The following is a 22404-nucleotide window of genomic DNA, read 5'->3' on the forward strand; positions in this document are numbered from 1 at the left end:
TCCCTGTCCAAATACCCTTACAGGTATAAATTTTGTCAAGATGATCTTATTTTCCCATCAATTGTCAGTCAACAATAAATTTTGTTGCAAGCAGTTGAAACCTTCAGCTTTATTTTGAGTGCATTGACCCGGACCTTGTATTTAATTTTTAGCCAATCCATTCCGGAGTCATGGGTGGTTCCAGGAGTCACATCCAGGAGACCCAGCGTCGGGGGAGTGGGCCTGCAGCCGTCCAAATCCCCCAGGCTGGAGGAGTGTGGCCCTAGCCTCTTTGTAACCCAGGAGACCAAACTCCCATGGCCCCCACCTCCCGGCAGCCACAGTCCGCTGAATGGGCCCAGCCCCTGCCATGGGTGTCACTGTCCATCTGCCATTGTGTGGGCCAAGGCCCCACCTTGTCCCTGGGCATCACAGCCAGAGAAGGTGTCATAACTCTGCCCCCCTGTGTCAGAGTCTCAGCCACCATCCCCCATCTCATGCACAGCCTCTCCTTGCCCTAGTGGGGGGAACTGGTGGGCTCCTCCAGCACTGGTTCCAATGTCGTCCTCTCCCCTCTTGTGGCCAGCGTGAGCTATGGACTCAGGTGCCCCAGGCCCCACCACCCTCTCCTGCAGTCACTTACTTGGGCCTCTCCCAGGAGGGTGTTCTCTGAGATCATGGGTCCAGAGGCACGGACTCAAAAGTGAGGGTCCACGGAGGTGCCCAGCTGGGCACCCCTCACACTGCCTCTCAGGGGTGTCTCTGGAGCTGGGTGTGGACCACTTCACGGCCACCTGTGTGGGGCTCTGGACCTGGGCCTCCTCTTGATGGCCATCCTCTTCCTCACAAACAAAGGTGGGGGAGCACCCTGGGCCCCATGCAGGCCCACCCAGACCACACCCCAAGCCCAAGCTACCCCTGTCAGGGAGGACCAGGAATGACCTGGGCAGGCTCCTGCGGGCACAGGCCTGGTCCTTACACCTGGGAGGGGGGTGGCTCATGGCTCTCACTGTACTGTGCTGGGGAGGGCACACTGCGCCCTCCAGAGGCAGTCGTGGCTGCAGGAGCTAATGCATACTGTGGCCTGGGTCTGGATGTTCCAAGTGGGGCTGACCATGAGCCTCATGTGGACCTGGCATCAGTTCCGAGGTACCTGGCCATGGAGGGGAGGGTCCTTACCCCAGCGCTCCTCCCTAAGCCAGCCCAGGTGGGGAGGGGCAGGCCTGCAGGGATGGGGGAAGAGAACAGGCTCAGGCTAGGCCTAGGACACAGAGAACAAACAGGACTGGGGCCTCTAGCACTTGACCCAACCAGAGGACACATTGGATACCAGGCTTTGCTGGACCTCACTCATGTTCCTGCCTGTCGTCCCTTTTGCCATGGCGATCGCCATCAGCTCTGTGCTTCTGATCAAGGAGCAAGTCACTCAGGGTGGAGCTGGGGCATTTCCTCCCACCAGGCCTCCGGGGGTCCTTTTGTTTGACCACTGGTCAGCATCTGGCCACCTTGTGGGTCTCAGACTCCTGCCCAGGGCTGAGCTCCAGGGACAGGATCTCTGACAACACTTGAACCCACGCCCAACTCCACCTGTGGGCAAATGGAAGGGCTGTCAGGCACTGGTCACAGATGGCCCAGAACGCTTTGCTCCTTGCCCTAGGGCACATGACAGCGATCAGGAGAGGACTCTAAAACAGACAGCAAGCACAGGGAAGCAGGAAGAGCCCTCCAAGGTCCCAGTCACAGCCCCAACACTTCCACGGGGCCTAGGACGAGTTGCTCTGTGCCTCAATTTCTCCATCTGTGAAGTGGAAGCAGAGACTGCTGGGAGAGCTCTGCCCAGGGTCAGACACACAGTCCAGCCCCACTGGCTTTTACAGGAGGGGAGCTCACGCCAAGTCTTTGGAGACAAGGAGGGAAGGACATTCAAGGCAGCAGGAACAGCAAGCCAGGGCCATAGACGGTGCGCCCACAGGAAGGCTGAGAGCAGTGAGCAGTTTCCCAGGGAGAGGCCAAGAGTGACACAGGGATGCAGCCTTCAGGGTCCAAGCAGGTGCCAGCATGGTGGGCTGGCTGAGTAGTCCCTGAGCAAACAGTGTTCACCCTCCTCCAGTGCCTTGCCAGCTGTGGGGCCGGTGAGTGACCCCTGAGATCCTCCCCAGCTTGAGTCTAAGGGAGGCGTGGCTTTTGGCCCCAGGTGGACAAAGGCCACCACCCTGCTCAGAGAGGGAAAGGGAAGCCCTCAAGGGTGGGAGAAATATCACAGGTAACACCTGGCTTTGAATCCCGAAGCCTCAGAGCTGAGTTCTGTCTCCCGTGGACACTAGGGGCACCCCTTCCTAACACAACGAGAGAAAGGGTTTGGGGGCGGTCCTGGGGAGGCATCTCAGCCCACCTCCAGGAATCATTCTGTGCTGAGGCCAGTGACGCAGGGCAAGCCCCTGCAGGCAAAGGGCAAGGTCCCCTCCTGCCTCTAATCCTCTTGAGTCAGAGGTCAAGCCTGGCAGCTGGTGGCCAGGACTCGGGTAGGGGGCAGAGGTTGAAGCGCTGGTCTGGGCAGAGGCCTGAGGGAGTGGGTGGGTCAGCCGGGTTGAGGCCAGTGCAAGGCTGGGGCTGGGGCTGAGCCTGGATAGGGGGTCTGGGGAGGGCCAGAGTGGGCCAGAGCCAAGCTGTGCCATGGCCTGGGACAGCACAGGGTCCAAGACTGAGGGGGACCAGACTGGCTCATGTAGGCAGGCCTCCACCTCTTGCTGCCTCAGTTTCTCAATCTGTCAAATGAGGACAGTGAGGCCGGGTGAGCCCTGAGGACAGCAGGTGGAGAGTGGCAGCATGAGGCCCTGGGGAGGAGCTGGAAAGCCCCTGCAAATGAGCCCCCACTGCAGGGGTGCAGGGTGATGTGTTCCCGGGATTCTACCTGGTCTTTTCTCAATTTTCTGTGAGAAGTTAGGCACCAGTTTCATGTTAAAAGCCCATATTTAAGGCCAACATTCAGATGCTGTTTTAGGAATTTATAAATCAAAGTGTCTTTAAGAGTTTAACGCTAACACTGATTCTGCATTGTCTGCAGTTCGTATCATTTTATTTTTACTTACAAATTACATTTTTACAAGGTGGAAAAAGCCTCATTTGTGTTCCTAATTTTAAGAGGCCCTGCCACACCTTTCGGGCAGATTAGCTAATCAGAGCAGGTCCGGGGAGGCCAGTGAATCACCAGCATTCTAAAATCAACCTTCTAAGACCATTTCCAACACAGACCTTCTACAAATGTGGTTTCCTAAACCGTGCCCCTCACAAAGTACCAGTCAAGGATCCTCAAGTCTGCCCATATCCCAGCAATGGGGACAAACCTAGGCAGAAACTCGACTCTGTGATGACAGGACATAAAGCAGGTGTAGGTATAAACCAGAGGTAACCTCTGACCTAACAGGGGCCGGAGCCGGGCACGGCAGGAAGCCCCACTCCCATTTTCTAGTCAAGATTGAGTCAAATAAAGTCTATGGCAAAGAGAGAAACGGCCAAATCCCTAATGGATCCCTATCCCCTCCAGCCACCGGGCAAACCGGAAAGGGAAGCGGCCAGCCTGGTGCGGACCCATGGGCTGAGCAGAGGAGGTGCGGCACGTGTGGGCTTAGGAACCCGAGAGAAATGCTCTGTACGCGGGCTAATCTCTTAACATCCGAATGGACTCGACACTTCCCAGTAACCCTAATTCCTGTGGGGAGCTCGGAAGAAGGGCTGAAGAAATCTCGAGATGCTTTGAGGAAAGCACCTCCCTGAAGAGAAGACCCAGGGAAGCGCTCCGCCCGGATACCACAGGGTTCACACGGACGGGTGGGGAGGGGCTTGCTCGAGGCTGGAGAGGAACCATGAAGCCTCTCCTTATATGGGGGGCAAGCGGATAAGAGCCCATTGGCGGATGAAAGGCGAAGGGCACTAAGTCCCCAGCACGAGGAGAGTTGGGGCCGCTCAGGCTGTTGCTTGAGGCTGTTAGATTCAGAACCAAGTCCAGAATCGTCCTCCTGAAGCAGAAGTCCAGCGGGTCTAAGGCCCTACCCCTGGGGGCGCATCCTAAGAGGGAAGGAGTTGTGGGGAGCAGCTGGGCGTTGTCCAAGCAACGGAGTGGGGCTGGGGGAGGGCGACTAAGTTCTGTCTCCATAGAGACTGTGCGCGCTGAGCATCAACATTACTAATGTTGGGTGCACCCCGACGGAGCCCACGAGTAAAGGTTGGCGATGCTGCCCTGACCCCCAAGACCCTATACCCTTGATTCTGCCTCTCCCAAACCTCCTTACCCTAAGACGCGTCCCACCCCTGGACCTGGAGTATTTGGGCTGGGAAAGAGGAAGGACTAAGCTGGGGGAGCGGGAGGGGTCGTTGCCCTCACGAGTCCCGGTGCCCCAGGCCCCAATCCATGGCGCCCAAGAAGAAACGCGGGACGAGCGTTGGGCGCCGCGAGGGTGTCGAGCCGCCGCTGTCGGAGCGTGCGCAGTACCTGCAGCGCGAATATGCGGCGCTCTCGGAGGAGCTGGACGCCTGCGAGGACCGCGTGGACAAGGTGCTGCGGGAGAACACCTTCCTGGACCGCGAGGCAGAGCGCTTGCGCGAGGAGAACCGGCTCTACGCCAGCTATGTGAGCACGCGCGCCCAGCGCTGCGCCAACGCCATCGTCCGGCTGGACCAGCAGAACCGGGTGGACCTGGCGCAGATTCATGGGCAGCGTGCGGAGTTGGCGTCGCTCTACCACGGGCGCGAGGACGGGGTGCGCGCGCAGCTGTTGGAGATGGAGGCACGCGCGGCGCAGATGGCACAGCAGGTGCAGGAGCTGCAGCCCTTCAAGGCCAGTGCGCGCTCCCGCGGACAGGGTGGGACGGCGCGGGCGGCGGGGCCCATGGGGTCGCCCCGAGTCCTGCGTTGACCCGCGCCCCCTCCCCCTGACCCGCAGGAGCTACAGGTGGAGCAGCTGGCTCGGATCCGGGCGCTGGAGCGCGAGCTGCTGCACATGCGCGTGGAGCACACGCAGCTGCTCCACCGTGTGAAGCGGCGCTTCCTGGAGGACAAGGCAGCTTTCGAGCGCGAGGCGCGTCAGCATGTGCAGTCCCTGGTGCGGCGCGCGGAGCGAGAGGCGGCGCGCGCGCTCATCGCGCACACTCAGGCCATCAAGGTGGACAACGGGCGCCTTCGGCAGGAGCTGCTACGGCTGCTCCGCCGGGCCCAGCTGCTGCACCACACGCGGCGCCAGCTGCTGGAACAGCGCGAACAGCTGCGGCGCGAGCACGAGTACTCGCGGGATTTGGTGCGCGTGCACGGCTGGCTGCGCAGGGGCCCTGGTGGCCCGCTGCTCTGGCAGCCGCCGGACTCCCCGCAGCCCGCTTCGCGCCCGGGTTCGTTAGCCGCCCCCACAGGCTCGGCGCGCGCTTCTTCCCAGGCCGGGTCTGTGGTCCCGTCGCGCGCGGCTTCCCGGGCTCGGTCTGTGGTCCAGTCCCGCACGGCCTCCGGGGCCCCATCTGTGTCCTGGTCGCGCACAGCCTCTCGGGTCCCATCTGTGATTACTTCGCGCATGGCCTCCAGGGAGGCACCTATGGTTTTGTCGCGCATGGCCTCCCAGGTCCCATCCTTGGTTCCATTGCACGTGGGCTCCAGGATGCCATCGCTGGCCACTTCCAAGGCGGGCTCCCGGGTCCCATCCCTGACCCTGTCGCGCGGAAGCTCCCGTACCCTGTCGGTGGGGCAGTCAGGCGAGGGCTCTAGGATGTCTTCTCAGTCCTCTTTGCGTGTGGCCTCGCAGGATACCCTCCCCTCCGCGAAGTCTGTCCCCAAGACTCCCTTGGGTCTGTCCCGTGATCGGGTTCTTACTTCACAGTCAGAGGAAGGCGTGAACACTGACACTGCCGCAGAAGCCTCCTCGGGGAGTGCCTGAAACTACAGAGAGGAAGGCCAAGGAGGCTCGGGTGGGCGAGGCTGGTGCAGAACGCTTACAAGGTGGCTGCAATTGTTAATAAAGATGTGACCTAGCTTGTCCAGTCTTCAGGGGCCCCTCATTCATGTTTCCAGTTAGCAAGAAGGGAGCTTGCTGCCTCCTTTCCCCGTGTGTCCTCTGGGACTGTCAGTGCTGGCAAGACAGCAGCCCCCAGCCTGAGCCTGCAGGGGTAGGGGACGCTGGCAACTCTGGCGGCCTGTCCTTGAGGAACTGAAGTTTGGCAGCAGAGATAGGTAGCATAGGAGGAGCTGCTGTGTCCCACAGGGCCAGGTAGTACACATGGGTTTTGTTCTCGGTGCCTCAGGGAGGCTTTACGTTTAAACTACTGAGAGTTTGGGGGTAATTTTTGTATTCAGATTTCCGACTTAGGGAAAGTTGCAGGAATAACACAGGGAACTCCCACATGCTACTTATCCACATGCACTAACAGCTTACATTTCACCCTGTGTGTTTTGTCTGTGTACATGTGCATTATATTTCTAGGCCCTTTGAGACTGATTAGGTTGGAGCTATTGTGCCCCTTACCGCCTACTTCAGTGTGTATTTCCTGATCAGAAGGACAGTTTCCTTTGTTACTACAGTACCATGACCAAAATCAGGAAATCTGCTATGGAGAAAATATTCTTACCATAGCTCTCAAGCCACTGTGCAGGAGACCAGATGGAAAGCCAAGAGAGCCAGGGCTATGGCCTAGTGGGGCTGCTGCTGGAGCACTTGTTTGAGATCGATGGCAATGTCCAGTTCAGAAGCAGGGCTTGCTGCTCTGAAGCCAGCAGGAGGGCACCTTATCCCTGTCACAGTAGCAGCTCAGTGCGGCTGAGCTATGTGGCAGCCCTGAATGGCCTACATTATGTCCCAGTCGGTCTCAAGGCAGCCCAGGGCCAATGGCCCAGAAGCTGGTGGCTAGAGCTCTTCCTTTGTCCCCATGTGTTCCCTGGTAGAGTCACAGCGTCAGACCAGCTGACCCTGCCAGCAATGTAGTGGGCATGTCGGTGGTGATGCACCCCAGGGGGTGCAGGGGCCTTGAGGTGGAGGACATGGACCTAGACACAGTCCCTGGCCCCGAGATGGCAGCCTTTATCACACACTTGGCGATGGAGCAGGCCAGGAAGGTCAAGAACTCCCAGGAGCAGAAGTCCTTTTTTACCATATACTGGATCTACATCATTCCCAGCATCCTGTCCCTCATGATGTTAGGAATGCTAGACACAACACTGATCAGCTGCCAGGAGGGCAGACCCATAGGGGAATTTTAGTGGTGCATCACCGTGTCTGTAACAAATGCCAAAGGGCTGGGCTCTATTTGTAGAATTAGGGGACAAAACTGAATCCGGAAAATAGTGGGACTAGATGTGTATTTGTCCAGGGGGAGCTTCCCTAAAGAATGAAGTAGATGCTCACTGTCAGCTTCACTAAGAAGTTGCCATGGAAGGTGAACAAGGATGTGGCCCAGAATACTTCATGGTGTTTCTGTTGAGATCTCTCTCCACCCAATTTATAAGTCATCTGACCCTTGCTTCCTCTCCCTTGAGTCGTATGTCCAGGCGAGAGACTTCAGGCCCCTTTAGGAAGTTTCGAGCTCAGGCATGACAGGGTATAGGCTGCAGCCAGCTGGGCTGCTGGACAGACACGGAGGAGCATGTCCTGTGGTGCAAAGATGCCCATGGCTGGAGTGAGGGCTGCTGCTTCCACGAGCGTCTGTTCAACAGATGTTGAAATTAAACTACCTGTTTGCTTTTTATTTTATTTTATTTTATTTATTTATTATTTTGAGACAGAGTCTCACTCTATTGCCCCAGCTAGAGTGCCATGGCATCAGCCTAGCTCACAGCAACCTCAAACTCCTGGGCTCAAGCAATCCTCCTACCTCAGCCTCCCGAGTAGCTGGGACTACAGGCATGCGCCACCATGCCTGGCTCATTTTTTCTATATATTTTTAGTTGTCCAGCTAATTTCTATTTTTAGTAGAGATGGGGGTCTCACTGTCACTCAGGCTGATCTCGAACTCCTGACCTCGAGCAATCCTCCCACCTCGGCCTCCCAGAGTGCTGGGATTATAGGCATGAGCCACTGTGCCCAGCCTGCTTTTTATTTTTTTAAAGAGAAAGAGTCTTGCTCTGTCACCCAGGCTGGAGTGCAGTGGTGTCATCATAGCTCACTGCAGCCTCCAACTCCTAGGCTCAAGGGATCCTCCTGCCTCAGCCTCCTGAGTAGCTGAGACCATAGGCACATGCCACTATGCCTGGCTGATTTTTTTTTTTTTATTTTACTTTTTAAGAGATAGGATCTTGCTGTGTTGCCCAGACTTGTCTTGAACTTCTGGCCTCATGTGACCCTCCTGCCTTGGCCTCCCAAAGTGCTGGGATTACAGGCATAAGCTACTGTGATTTTTAAAAAATTTGTTTCCTCTCCTCTTTTCGTGGAGTTTTGTCATACACAGATTTTTCCACACAGCCCTGACTGTGAAAAGGTACTGAGGGTATCATGGACACACCAAGGACAGAGCAGGCTGGGGGCCCTGGCATAGTCGGCAAGATCCAGGAGACCAAACAGTGAGTCATGAGGATGTATCTGCGGGGGGGATTCCCGGGGTGGTCACCTGTGGGGGCGTGAGGAACCCATCAGAGCAAGGTGCTCACGGATCTTTGTTCGGGCATTGAGTCTCAGTCTCACCTTCCCCTCTTCAGACTTTCTAGGAACAAAACCCAAATCTAAGCCCAAGAGGTAAACTTAACTCTCAGACCACAGGGCAACCACAAAGAGAACGAACATCTTAGGGGCCCCTGGAGGGAGGGAGGGGTCCCGTCCAGGCGGAGGTGTTGCCCTGTGTCTTCAGCCCTCCCTCTCCTGAGAGCTGCGTGTTAGGCCTGGTGACACGCCTTCCCTTGGGTGTCCCACGGGCATCTACAGTTAACATGGCCCACGAGAGAGTCATCACCTCCCTGCCCACCCCTCACTCCTCTCTCCCCGCCTTGGTGAGAAGCACCACTGAGTTGCCCCCATGGGTCAGGGAATGGGCGGGCTCCCTGCTCTCCCCTCTCCCATGCTCTGCAAGTCCATCTCTGCACAGATTTGACCCCTCTCGAGTCCTCCTCTCCTCCTACCCCACAGTCTTGGCCAGAGCTACCATTAGCTCCTGCCTGAGGCCCTGTTAAGCATCGTGACCACCTCCTGGCCTCCCAGCTCCCTTCTCAAGCCAGCCTCTACATGGCAGGTGTGGTGAAAGTCATGCAACATACTTCCCGTTATTTCACTGCTCTGCCCAAAGCTCACAGTCTCCCCTGAACTTCCAGATGAAGTTCAAACTCCCCAACTCATCTGCAGAGCAAGTATGGATTGGGCAGGTCCTGGCCCCAACTGTCAGACCCAGGCTGCCTGCACGGAGCATCATCTGGAATCCATGGCTTCATCCCCCCTCATGCCAACCACCACCGCCCACTCCACTGTTAGGGCCTAAACCAGAGTTTGCAAACTGGCAGTGCCCAGGTCTGTTTGCTTGGCTTTCCCAGTGTTGGCCCAGTGTTTCTTTCTTTCTTTCTTTTTTCTTTTTGAGGCAGAGTCTCACTCTGTTGCCTAGGCTAGAGTGCCGTGGCGTCAGCTTAGCTCACAGCAACCTCAAACTCCTGGGCTCAAGCAATCCTCCTGCCTCAGCCTCCTGCGTAGTTGGGACTACAGGCATGCACCACCATGCCCAGCTAATTTTTTCCATATATTTTTAGTTGTCCAGCTAATTTCTTTCTATTTTTTAGTAGAGATGGGCTCTTGCTCTTGCTCAGTCTGGTCTCGAACTCCTGAGCTCAAACAATCCACCACCTGCCTTGGCTTCCCAGAATGCTAGGATTACAGGCGTGAGCCACTGTGCCCAGCCAGGCCCAGTGTTTCAAAGTCAGGAAGATGCCACCTGAATTCCTGGGTCCCAGGCATCTCCTGAAAACTTGGAAGACCTGGCAACACTAGGCTAGCTTTCCTTCACAGCAGCAATTGCATGGAGCTGAGTTCTACTTCCCTTTAGAGCCATCAAAGCACTTTCCAGTTGGCCACAGTCTTCACCACTCCATATTGGCTCACACCCAGCCTGCTCTTCTCGCATAGCTCGTGTGCATGGGCCCTGTGGATTTTAGTTCCTGCTCCCTCGCCCCATGTACAGTTTCTCCAGTGCACTCGACTGTTCTTGTCCTGAGGTCTGTGCGCTGCTGATGCCTCCTCCTGGAATGCCCTTTTCACCCTGTCTGAGTGGCAAACACTCCCTCTTACAAGACTTCACTCCAGTGCTCTGGCTGCATCTTGACAGAATGGACCACAGCCTTCTGTGCCCTCCTGGTACTCAGTACAGACCTCTTTCCAGGCATCCTGTGCACCAAATCGTCCTTATTTATTGATACTTCCATCTCTCCCACTAGAACGTGAGCCCACGCCACATCTCTAGGGCACAGCACACTCACTCCCTCAGCAGAGAGGCCCTCGGGAAGTCGCTGATGGGTGGATGGGCAGGTGCTAATAGTAACAAGACAACGGCAGCAACAGGACCAGGCAATGTGCCGGGCTCCAGGCTAAGCATGTTCCCTGTGCTCTCACTGAACACGCAACAGAACTCCACGTGGGCTGTTACCACCCAATTTACAGGTGGAGAGACTGGAGCCAGGGTGGAGGCTCCAGAACTGCCTGTTCACCCCCTGCCCCAAGCAGTAATCTCCTTGCCCCTCTGTCAGGCTCCAGGTCCTTCTCTCTTCCCACCTGACAGGTCACTGCCCAGAGAGGCCAGGCTGGGAGAAAAGTTGGCGATGGCTCTGGGAACCAGCGCTGGGCCCTCAGCTTGTCAGCAAGTAGCAGGAAAGACCTGAGGACTCCACCGTCCCAGGTGGCTCCGGGCACAGGGACATCTGATCAGCACCAGCACTGGGATGCTGTTTCCCACAGAGGAGATCAGGGTTCAAACCCGGGCTCTGCCACTTGTGAGCTGTGTGAGGCCCCGGGTGAGACATCCCAGCTCTGTGAGCCTCAGTCTCCTCATTTGTAAAATGGGGGTGATACCAGACCCACCTCCAGAGCCAGCGTATATGCGAAGGAGACAATGTGTGACAAGTGCCTGGCTTGTGTTTAATAGATGGTGGCAGTGACTCTTAGCAGAGTCTTTGGGCGCAGCTGCCATCAGCACCATCTAACTCTGGGAGCTCCGCCCCTGGCCGGCAGGAGGGGGGAAGAGCCGGATTCAGGCCCTGTGCTGGCCTTTACGGTGAGATCGGGTGGACGGCACGTTGCATCCTCCTGGTTACTGTATTGGGCAGAAGGCCCGGTTTCCTTTCCTCAGTTCCCGCTGGAAGTCGGTCTGAACCCTGTGGGTGAATACGAGTGCATGGGGGGTACGAGTATACACGTGTGTGAGCCCTGGGGACGTGTGTCTGTGTGTGTCTGTGCTAGGCAAACGCGTCTAGTCTTCCATCAGTTTGGAACACTAATGCACACGTACGCGTGTGTTTGTACAGACCTGCTTATGTGTAAGACCTTGCCCCAGGTACCCACCCCAACGCCTCCCTGACAGCTTGGACTATGTCTGCCTCAGTCACTGCTATGTCCCCAGGGCCTGGCACAACGTAGGTGCTCAATAAATATAAGTGCAATGAAAGAGTCTACACACACACACACACACACACCCCTCTGCTGTTCCCATAAGTCTTTGTGTTAAAAAATACTTAATTTGGTAATTCAGGGGTGAATCTCATACTGTTTTTGATGTTCTGTCTTTCTCAACTTCACCCAAAGACAAGATGCGATGCTGGCTTGGCCGCTGGTGGAGGAAGAGGAGGAGCCCTGCACCCAAGTCTGCCAGGCCTGAGCCTGGCTTGCCCACATACTGGCTGTGTGACACTGGCCAGACGCCTCACCTCTCTGATCTCCTAATGAGAGGATCGAATAAGCCTGGGCAGGGGAGAGCCCAGCACAGAGGCTGAAAGGGTGGGCAAATCTGGATAGGGAGTTGTCTGTTCAGCTAACTTTCACCTGAGAGTCCCCACAGGTGCCAGTGGGATTCTAAATCCCCCAGGTGAATCCGGGCTCTGGGCTCTCACACTCACTGTCTCCTTGGGGCTCTCAGCTCACGCTCTGAGGAGGGAACCCCACAAGAAAACAAGATCAGAAACAACGTCATGGGACTTATATTTTCCAAGTCCCAGAGTGGTGGCCAGGGATTCAGATCTGGCTGAAAGAGTGTTTAACACTTACTGTTCTAGTAAGGAGATTTCTCAAAGAACTAAAAATAGAACAACCATTCGGATCCAGCCATCCCACCACTGGGTATCTACCCAAAGGAAAAGGAATCATTGCATCAAAACGATACCTGCACTCACTCATATGTTTGTCACAGCACTAGTCACAATAGCAAAGATTTGGAATCAGCCTAATTGCCCATCAATGGAAGATTGGTAAAGAAAACGTGGTGCGTATACACCATGGAATACTACTCAGTGAGAAAAAGGAATGAAATCCTGTCTGTGGCAACATGGATGGAACTGGAGGCCGTTATCTTAAGTGAAATAACTCATAACTCAGAAACAGAAAGTCAAATGCTGCATGTTCTCACGTATAAGTGGGAGCTACATAGTGGGTACACGGGGACACAGAGCGTGCGACAATAGACACTGGAGACTCGGAAGGGCAGGAGGGTGGGGGGGTGAGGGGTGAGAAATTACTTAATGGGTACAGTGCAGGCTGTTTGGGTGACGGCCACACTAACAGCCCAGGCTTCATCACTACACAACACATCCATGTAATGACACTGGATTTGTGCCCCTAAATCTATATGAAAAAGAATTTACTCTTTGAACCAATCCCAGTGTTTAGAAACTGAGGGATTTCATGCAAAAGTCGGGCTTTCTGGCTCCTCTGAGGAGGGCTGCCTCTCTGGGCCACATGCTAGCAGGACAGTGAGGGCAGGAGCCAGGGCTTCTGTCCCTTCTAGACCCACAAATGGTCCCCAGTCCCACCTGTATGGCCCCCCATGGGTTCTCCAGTCTGCAGCCCCTGCTCTGGTGTCTGGTGCTGTGACCCGCAAAGCCCAGGTGGGCCCCCCTTTGAGGAGACAAATCTCCCAGGCCTGGCTGGGCTTCCTCCCCTCTCCCTGCCCTTCGCTCAATCCAGAAATATAACCTGGGAATTCTGGAGGCAGAAGGTCACGCTTGTTCCCCTGCGAAATCAAGCGTGAGAAGATCCAATCAGACTCTGGACAAAGTTCCAGTTGGGCCCTGCTCCAGGGTCTCTTTGCAATTTCCCCTGCCTGCGGTTCTGGGGGACTGGAGCAGCCAGCACCCTGGGGACACCCCTGTCATTTGAAAAGGGACTTAATAAAGGGGCACTTTAAAAAGGTGTGGGCAGGAGCAGGGAAACCTCAAAGGACGGGGCAGCTCCCCACGGCAAGCAAAAGCAGGGACTCCTTCACTACCACCCTAGTCCCGAAGGGTGTGGGAAGAGGGGACGGTTTCCAGAGACAGCTGTGTGGAGATGACTCCTGACAGGACCTGTCACCTGTGGTCCAGGCATGCAGCCAGCCCAGGTGACCCTGAGGGAGGGAGTAGGGAGACTAAGTACACTAACATCTCTCCCCCTCACTCTATATCCTGCCAGGGCTCCCCACTGGCCAGACCTAAGAGAAGCCAGAGGGTAAGGGAGTCCAGTGACGCAGCCATACAGGCCACCTCCCTGGACACACAGCAGGCTGGAGCAGGGTGTTGGGCAGATCTTCGGGGCAAATGCCTGACATCTGGCACAACGGCCCTGCCTCCCTGTGCCCCGCTCACCCATGGGGGCCACACTCTTAGACCCCAAGCCAGGGCTAACCAAGCCCTGCAAAGTGTCGGGAGGCTTAGTTCCACCCCAACGGCTGTAAGTCAGCACTGGGCACCCGGCACAGACCCTTCCCCCGCCTCCCTGTGCTGCTCAGGTGGCCTGAGCCTGAGTTTTCTGCTCTGTCCTCCAGCGCCCACCTCCCACCTGGAGCCCAGTCCGACACCCCCAGCTCCCTGGACCGGGTGTCCGTCAAAGGAAGAGGTCAGCACCTTGGTCAGCCAGGCTGCTCTGAGCGGTCCGTCCCCGGAGCGAGGCCCAGCTGCACCACCCGCCACGCCCGCCAGGTGTCGCCGCGAGCGCGCTGGAGAGGCCGCGGCGCCCGCACACTGGGCGCTCGGACGCCCCATGGCTGCGCTGCGCGGGCAACCCGGCCTCTGCCCACTCGGGGGCCGGGCTGACAACGGGATCCCAGAGAAGGCTGCGCGCACCCTCGAATCGACATGGGTGGGCAGGAATAGGCTGAGCCAGTTACACCCGCTCGGCCAGCAGCTCCGCGGAAGGGGGCGCGCTCCCCTGAAGCTGGACTCAGAAGCCTGGGTTGGGGAATCAGGTGTGCCCGATCCGGAAGGCGCCAGGCCAGCAGGCCAAGGCACGAGGGCTCTGGGCCCAGTCTGATACCCTCCACCCAAGGGCAGCCTCTGGACGCCCAATCACCCTGCGATGCTCCTTGGTGGCGGGTGGGTGCGAGGGGGCTCCCACCTACCCCCGACCCGCTCTGCGCCCCACCTCCCGCGGCATCAGCACAGCCCGGCCCGCGCGCTGCCCGGTTGCCAGCGGGGACTCCGAACAGGAAAGCATTGCGCTGCGTGGGCCACCTCTTTCTCAGCCTGGGCATGGCCTACCTCCGGATACGGTACCGGCCCTCTGTGTGCCCTCCCCATGTGTCCAGGCAAAGTTGGCACGGCCGCCTGCCAGCTGCTGCCGGCCACCAACTTGCTAAGCCTCTCCCAGAGGCCCGATGGGTGCAAAAAGGCATCCCGCAGGCGGACGCCCGAGAAGACTCTGGCAGGGGCACCAGCCATCCCGAGAACACGTGAATGTGGAAGCCCCCAGAATGTGAGACAGCCAGCAGGAACGCTCCAGCCTGGGGGACTCTGAGAGGGCCAGCTGCTGGCAAGGGTCAGCCTATCCCAAGGACCCTTCAGACCGGGCCTAGGGACGCCAGGAACACCAAGCTAGGACCACAGTCGCGTCCTTCCCTCCGGTCTGTGCCCCCCCCTCCCACTACAACTGTCCCAGTTGGCCAGAGAAGGATCTCTGGGAGTCTGAGGGTCCCTGGAAAGTGGGTGGTGCTAGATGTCTGAGAACCAGTTTATGCTTTTCCCAGCTAACGTCGTTCCCTCAGAGTACCTGTTCCCTGTTTGCACAGACCTATCCCGCCTGCCACCTGGGGACTGTGCAGTCTCTAGGAGTGGCAGTATCCATGCCTCCGTGTGCAGAGTTCCTCTCTGGGTCTGCAAACTGAGCTCCCTGGGAGTGGCTCAGGAACTTGGGCAGGACACACTGGGGTTGATACACAGGCCACTGTCCACAAAGTCTCAGCTGGGCAGACTCAAAGGCCAGGATGACATGATATTGGGCTGCCAGGATCATCTGGGGACACCTTCACTCACATGTCTGGCATGGCACTGGATGACCCCAATGCTGAACTCAGCTGGGACTGTGCACTGGAGCACTGACACATGGCCCCTACCTGTGCCTGGGCACAGGTGCATGCGGCAGAGCCTGGCTCTTCCACCTCTCACTCCTGCTAGCTGAGTGCCTTCCCCAGGTCTCAACCTTTGCGAGCCTCAGTTTCCAGATACGTGAAATGGACATGATGATTCCTGTCCCACAGGGTTGTTTAGAAAGTTTGAATGAACTGATGTGTGTGGCAGGACCCGCCATGCTGCCTTGGTACATGGTAGGGATGCCCCAAAAGTCCACTGATGCATTGTATGCATATTTGGGGACACCTATGTACTAGGTACTCAGCCTGAGTCACATCTTTGAAGTGCCACAATCCATTCATTCAGGAGCCCTTTAGTGGACCAGTGGTCAGCCTCCCTGCCCTCAAAGAGCTCATAGTCTCATGAGGAAGGCAGGTGATACACAAGTGAGCACTCAAGTTAAATACAACACTGACATTGAAACATTTTGGAAGACCACGAATAACCAAGAGTATTAAGGAAACAGAACAGAGACTGTGACCGAAAGTTATTAGGGTGGGGAGGGGAGGGAGGTGCCCTTAGCTAGGATGGTCAGGGAGGTGACCCTTAAGGTCATGTGAATGACAGCAAGAAGCCAACCTGGTGATGATGAGGGCTGAGGGAGCTTCCAGGGACAGGGCCAGCCAGGACAAAGGGCCTACGGCTGGGAGAAGGCTGCTGTGTGGCGGGAGCCCAGGGAAACAGGGCAGGAGCAGTCAGGTGTGCACTTGGAGGGGAGTGGGTCCATGTCACCTCCGGGTGCCATTGAGACAGGGGAGCCCTGCCCTGACAAATCCCAATTCCAGAACAGCTTCCCGCAGTGGAGCCCCAGGGTGAGGTGCCTGCCCCGTGGCTGGCAGTGGCCCCCAGTAAGCGGAAGCTCCTGTTATTATAACCAAAGTGAGGCATTAGGGGAGGGGTCTTCTCTTTAAAATTTCCCTTGATGAACTTTTGGGGGTATCTTGACATTAGAAATGGCACCACCAGCAGGCCAGATGCCCAGGAGTGACGCTGATGCCTCCCTTTCCCTTGCACATTCTGCACCCCTCCCTGACACCTCCCTGTCCGGCAGGCCACCAGCTCTACCTATGGCCATCCTCACTACTGCCACCAGGCCAAGCCACCACCACCTCTAGTCTGCCCGCTCCCCTGCTCCTGCTCTGGCACCCAGTCCTTTCCCACATGGAGCAGGGGCCATCGGACCATGTGGGTGTCCTGCTGACAGCCCTTCAGGGATGCTGCCGATGCACCTGAGAACGTTCCAGCCCTGAGCCCTCTCCTCTCCCTGGGCCCTCCCCCTTCTAAAGCCCACATTTCACATCAGCCTGCATGGCCTCTTTGTGGGAATGACCAGCTAACAACTACCTCTTGGGGTGAGGATCAGGGCTGTGGTCTTTGGCTTTTGGAGCTCTGGCCCTCCAGTCCTGACTTTGACCAACAGGACCCACAACCTGACCTTGAAGAGACTCCCAGAAACTCCACCCGACACTTCTGCTTACATCTCATTGGTCAGAACTTAGTCACATGGCCATACCTAGCTGCACGGGATGCTGGGAAACATTGTCTTTTGGTCAGAGCAGTGGTGAAAGCAGCTAAGGCTCTGGGAGTGAGGAGGAAGGGCTCTCCACCCCATGCTGAGACTCAAAGGCTCACATTCAACCCCTGCCTCACCCTCCAGTCAGGTCCCCAGCTCTGCCTGTGCTTGATGGCCCTGTCTCCCTGAGTGTTCTGGTTTTCCTGCATTGACCTGAGGAGCAGGCCAGGGGCGTGCAGTGGGCAGGGCCCCCTCGGGTGCTAGAAACTGACATCCAGTTCAGGGCATGTCAGGTGAAAGGGGGAGTTTATGGAGGCCTGAGGAACTGGGAAGCCAGGGGATGGTCTGGACAGAGGCAGCACTGGCTTCCAGCAACCCCAGGGCCACCTCTCAGAGCAGCAGTGTGGCCGTTGCAGGTCCAGGGCTACTTCCAGGTTCAAGTCCCCCAGAAAGAGCCTTGGCCTTTCCCCAGCGGCACTTGCAAAAGTCCTGAGGTTCACTTTGATTGGATCAGCTAATGGGGCTTGACTTTTGGTGGTGTGTCTATCCCAAACGTATCACAGTGGCCAGCAACTGTGCCTTTGCTGGCCTAGGCTGGCAGCCCCACCCAGGCCATCTCTCAGGAGAAAGGACTGGTCACAAGATACGGGCTGGGCTTCAGGCCAGGTGTTCCCACCCCCTCTGCCTGAAGATGGGAACCCCTCTGAGACCTCCAGCCGAGGGTTCTGCAGGGCTTCTCAAACTTTAGTGTGTACATGGATCACCTGGGGAGTGTGTGGAAATGCAGCTTCCGATTCCGTGTGCAGGGCTGGGGCAGCACCGGAGAGTCTGCGTTTCCAATCAGTTCCCAGGTGATGCAGATGCTGCGGCTCCAGGAACCACACTTTGAGCACCCAGGATTCTAACTGGTGCTGTCCAATTCAAATATTATATAATACAAGCCACACATGTAATATAACATTTCCTAGATGCCACATCAAAAAGGTAAAAATTAATAAGGTATTTTATTTAATCTAATTTATCCCAAACAGTATCATTTCAATAGGTAATAAATATAAAATGCTGACATATTTTACATTTTTTCTGTAATAAATCTTTGAAATTTGGCTTTTGTTTTACACTTACAGCCACGTCACAGTTCAGACTAGCGACATCCCAAGCACCCATGTGCCTCAGATAGCCCCACAGCAGCCCTGAGATGGTTTCTGTGGTTGTGGTTGAGATGGGAGCCTGGTGCTCTGTCCACAAGAGGCTCACGGCTCACTGGCGGTGGCCGTGTCTGGGCTGGTGTGGGCAGGTCTCTCTGCTCAGGAGCCCACCCGCAGTCCAGAACGCAAGGGAGGGGAAATGTAGCTGCTCCACCTACCCTTGTTAGCTGGTCTCCAAGTCTCTTGGGGGTTTTTCTCCTTCTAGTTCTCCTCTGCAACTTCTTCCTGTGGAGTCTCCTGTAGTTTCAGGCACCCTTCCTTCGGACCCTCGTCTGATCTATGTTTGTCTGCCTGTTTTTTGTTTTTTTTTTTTCACTTTCTTCTAAAAATAGGCAAGGCTATTGTGCCCGATCCTGGGAGGGGAGCCTCGTGTGCTGCTGTAAACCAGGTTCGAAGCCTGCAGCAGCCTCCCTGGGAGAAACTGATCAGCAATAATGTCAGAGGGAATGGAGTCACCTCTAGGAGTCCCTTCTAACACCTGTGTCTGTGCCCATAGGCTATTGCTCCTGCTGTGCGTGGCAAGCAGCAAAGTCTTTTTAGGTTGGGCTGCAACAACGGCAGTGGTCAGCAACCAGTCCAGTTTTTGTTTATGTGGCTACCTACCCTTGTCCAGTGGGAGTGGGAGGCCATGGGACGTGCTGCCTGTGACATCACAGAATCAGAGTGACTGGACAAAATCACTTCAGGAGGACAATTCTATGAGACACTATTGGCATCTACCTCCACCTCAATCCTTCCCACCTGCCAACTGTAAAGGGAACTAAAAGACATGTCTTTGCATTAGTAAGGCAACACATTAACATCACCTGCATCTAACACACATCAGTTTGGGTGGGTTAACATGGATGATAGCTGGACATGGGATATTACACTGAAAGGCCCCTCAATACATAGAAAGACACAATTATATCACAGTATCACAGAGTCCTCCACTGTCCCCCGCTGATGGGCTGGCTGCCCCATCAGCATGCACCTACACTGACAAGCCTATGGGAGTTCAAATGGGCAGGGAGACATCAGTCCCTAAAAACTGGGAGTTTATCCTACACCTTTAGGGCTGGTTAGTTATGTGGTGCACACTTGTTGGACTGGGAGGTGTACAATGGGGTGGCCTTTCTTGCCAAGGATTATACACACAGCCCCACCCATGGTGCCCCATAATGTAAAGTGCCTGAGAGCCCATTTCCCCAGGTCTTTAGCCTGGTGGGAATGGTCCTTAAGCATTAGTTCCTGGGGCAGGAGCATTAGATGCTCTTACTCAAGTCACAGTTCTTGCTCAGTTCACAGCCAAAGCATTAAATCATACAAAGGAAGGTGTGCCATCACTAAATCAAAAACTGCACAAATAAGGAAAGTGGTCTTACAAAATAGAATGGATCTGGGCATGCTCACTGCAGCTCAAGGAGGAACTTGCACCTTAATAAGAGCCACCTGTTAAGCACACAGTGCAGATAATGTTACTGATGGTTTAAATCATTTAAGTGCCCAAATCAATAATACAGAAAAATTAGGAGTCTTTGATTCTTTTTCTGAATGGTTGTATTCTTTGCTTATGCATTGGAGTCATGTTTTACTAATTAGCATAGTAACATAATTAGCATTTGTTTTTGTTGTTGTTGCATATACTGTGGGTGTGGATTATATGCAAAAGCCACTGCCATGAGATACAAGCCACAGTAAAAATTGTAGCTGTTGTATCCCCTGGTCCCTGCTCAGGATCAATGTGGAAGATGAACAGAAAGGATGTAAGAGCTGGAGAATGGGGTGGATTGAGGAAAGAATACAAGTTCCCACCACTGGCTTTAAGAGAACTCAGGCAGGTTTATTTTAAACTTAGATAGATCCAAGCAAGAAAGTAGAAAGAAATACAAAGCACAAAGGATATTCTTAAGTAGCTCCTTTGCATAAACAGACATAAGTCTTCACGCCAATTTAAACTGTTTTGAGCTGCCTTAGTTCCCTGTAGTTAATTGCAATACTAAAGTCCCCACCTAATGGGAAGTACTGTGCATGCTGAACCTGTGGTGTACGTAAAACAGGCCCACAGTGGTCACTAGATGCAACTTGTGGACATGGCATCTGTTGCCTCCAGCTGAGACACTGCAGTTGTAGATGGGATCACTGGATTGGTCATCTTTGAGACAGGAAGTGGGAGATGGGGCTGGGCACTGTCTCCTGTGGTGAGGACAGCCCTCTGGCCATGGCAGTGGGATCCGCAAGTCACAGGCTTAGCTTTCCTGAGACCTGTTTAACCTTTGTATGGATTTGTGGCAGATAATGTAGTATTCCTGAATCATGACCTTGAACTCCAAACTGATGCGGATGTCACACTTCCTAAGCAGTGTGCATGTGAGTGGGGGTGTGGAGAGTGGGTTAACTCTGGGTACCCAGGTACACAGGGAGCCCTTGGGCTCCTGTCAGCACTGAGTTACACTGTGTGGACTCCAGGCTTCCACAGCCAACCCTCACATTTTGAATACAGTGGCTGGCCTAGGTAAAGAGGATTCTTCCTTAAGTTTTATTTTTATTTATTTATTTTTTAGAGATAGGGTCTTGCTCTATTGCCCAGGCTAGAGTGCAGTGGTGCCATCATAGCTCACTGCAACCTCAAACTCCTAGGCTCAAGTGATCCTCCTGTCTCCCCAGTAGCTGGGAGTACAGGTGCCACCACGTCTGGGTAATTTTTTTTCTTTTTCTTCTGTAGAGACAGAGTCTTGATATTGCCCAGGCTGGTCTCAAACTCCTTGCCTCTAGCAACCCTCCTGCCTCAGGTTCCCAAAGTGCTGGGGTTATCAGTGTGAGCCACCATACCCAGCTTTCCTGAAGCTTTAAAATCCAATATGGTTCCAACATTGCGCTCACATTGGGGAATCAACTTTTCTTTATACTGTTGTTCAAAACCTACATATTTCATATTCCCCAAAGCATTTCATTCAGTGGGCCCATGATTTAGCTACCAAGAGGTCACAGATACAAATATTACAAAGTGAACTATTAGGGCTGGACTTGCAGTCTCCATTTTAAGGGTCCACCTGTGGTTTTGAGAACCTCTAAGACTGGCGTGTGTAAGAGATTCCATGAACACCCAGAACAAAGTTGGATACAGTTTATGATGCATTGTAACTAGAATGACTCCCAAATATCTTTATTTACCTGGCATTATACATCCCAAAATGAGAAGATTAGACCCATCTGGTCCTGGCTCTGGAGTGTAGGGAGAGCTGTTGGTGGAGTGTTGTCCTCCGTCTCTTGGTCAGGACTGCCAGTGGCCGCCATGTGGCCCTCCCACCCTGGGACTCAGAGTTACATCTGCCACCCTCCCTTTTGGTGGACCTCTGACTGGGTACACGTGCTGAGCATGTACACAAGGCTAGACAAGTGGGTGTCCCCTGGGGATAGGAGTGAAAGGCCAGGTCATAGGATGGCTCAGTCACCTGTTGGCCCCACTGGAATGCCCATTCTGGCTGCCAAGTGGCCTCATGCATCCCGTGCTGAAGATAAATGCAGATAAAAGCCCTGAGCGGGAAAGCACTTCTTACAGGACAACTGCTGGGAAACTCCTGTCAGCCAACCCCAGGAAGGGGCTGCCATGGCAAGCAGGCCAAAAGAGCTGAGAGGCAGATCGTGCCGTCACCCAATGGTGCATGTACATCACATCATTACCCCCATTCTCTACTGGGGCTGTTTAAAGGCAGAATTCCTTCATTTTCTCAAGTGAAGCAGGAAGGGATAAATATTAGAAGGAAAAATATGTAAAAGCACCAACCAGTCGAGTATCACCATATTCCTCAAGCAGCTGCCTCATTACCACTCCCCAAAAGAAACACCAAAGAAGGGCGTGCCTACTCCAGCAGAGGCTGCTGACAGGTGTGACTGCAGGCGGCACTCCTGCTGTGACCTCCACCCAGTGCCTGTGAAAAGGATGGGACCGCCACCCAGGTGGCCTGCTCAGATCATCAAATAGAATGTATAACAGCTTCTTAATAAATTCTGCATTGTTCAAATGTAATTCCACACAACCGCATCATGAAGTGAAAGCTTTGGCAAGAATTAAAAACCAGGAATAGGTGACCCCAGGCACATGGCCAGTTGCTTCATACAAGACACTCAAGATTTTTGTTATCTGCAGCGCCTGCTGCCCAAAGATGCAAGGTGCACCAACCCATGACAGGCCATTCTCAC

The 22404-nt window shown here is 54.9% G+C and overlaps 1 protein-coding gene across 1 annotated transcript; it reads left to right on the forward strand.

Annotated features, from left to right (window-relative positions):
- The first annotated feature begins 4387 nt into the window (after positions 1-4387).
- On the forward strand, positions 4388-5893 carry CCDC166 (coiled-coil domain containing 166). The gene is made up of 3 exons (XM_045561304.1): positions 4388-4813; positions 4919-5473; positions 5582-5893. Exons 1-3 carry the CDS (start codon positions 4388-4390, stop codon positions 5891-5893), a joined length of 1293 nt encoding a protein of 430 aa, XP_045417260.1.
- The last annotated feature ends 16511 nt before the right edge of the window (positions 5894-22404 follow it).

This window comes from Lemur catta, chromosome 9 (genome assembly GCF_020740605.2).
Source record: "Lemur catta isolate mLemCat1 chromosome 9, mLemCat1.pri, whole genome shotgun sequence".
NCBI lineage: Eukaryota > Metazoa > Chordata > Mammalia > Primates > Lemuridae > Lemur > Lemur catta.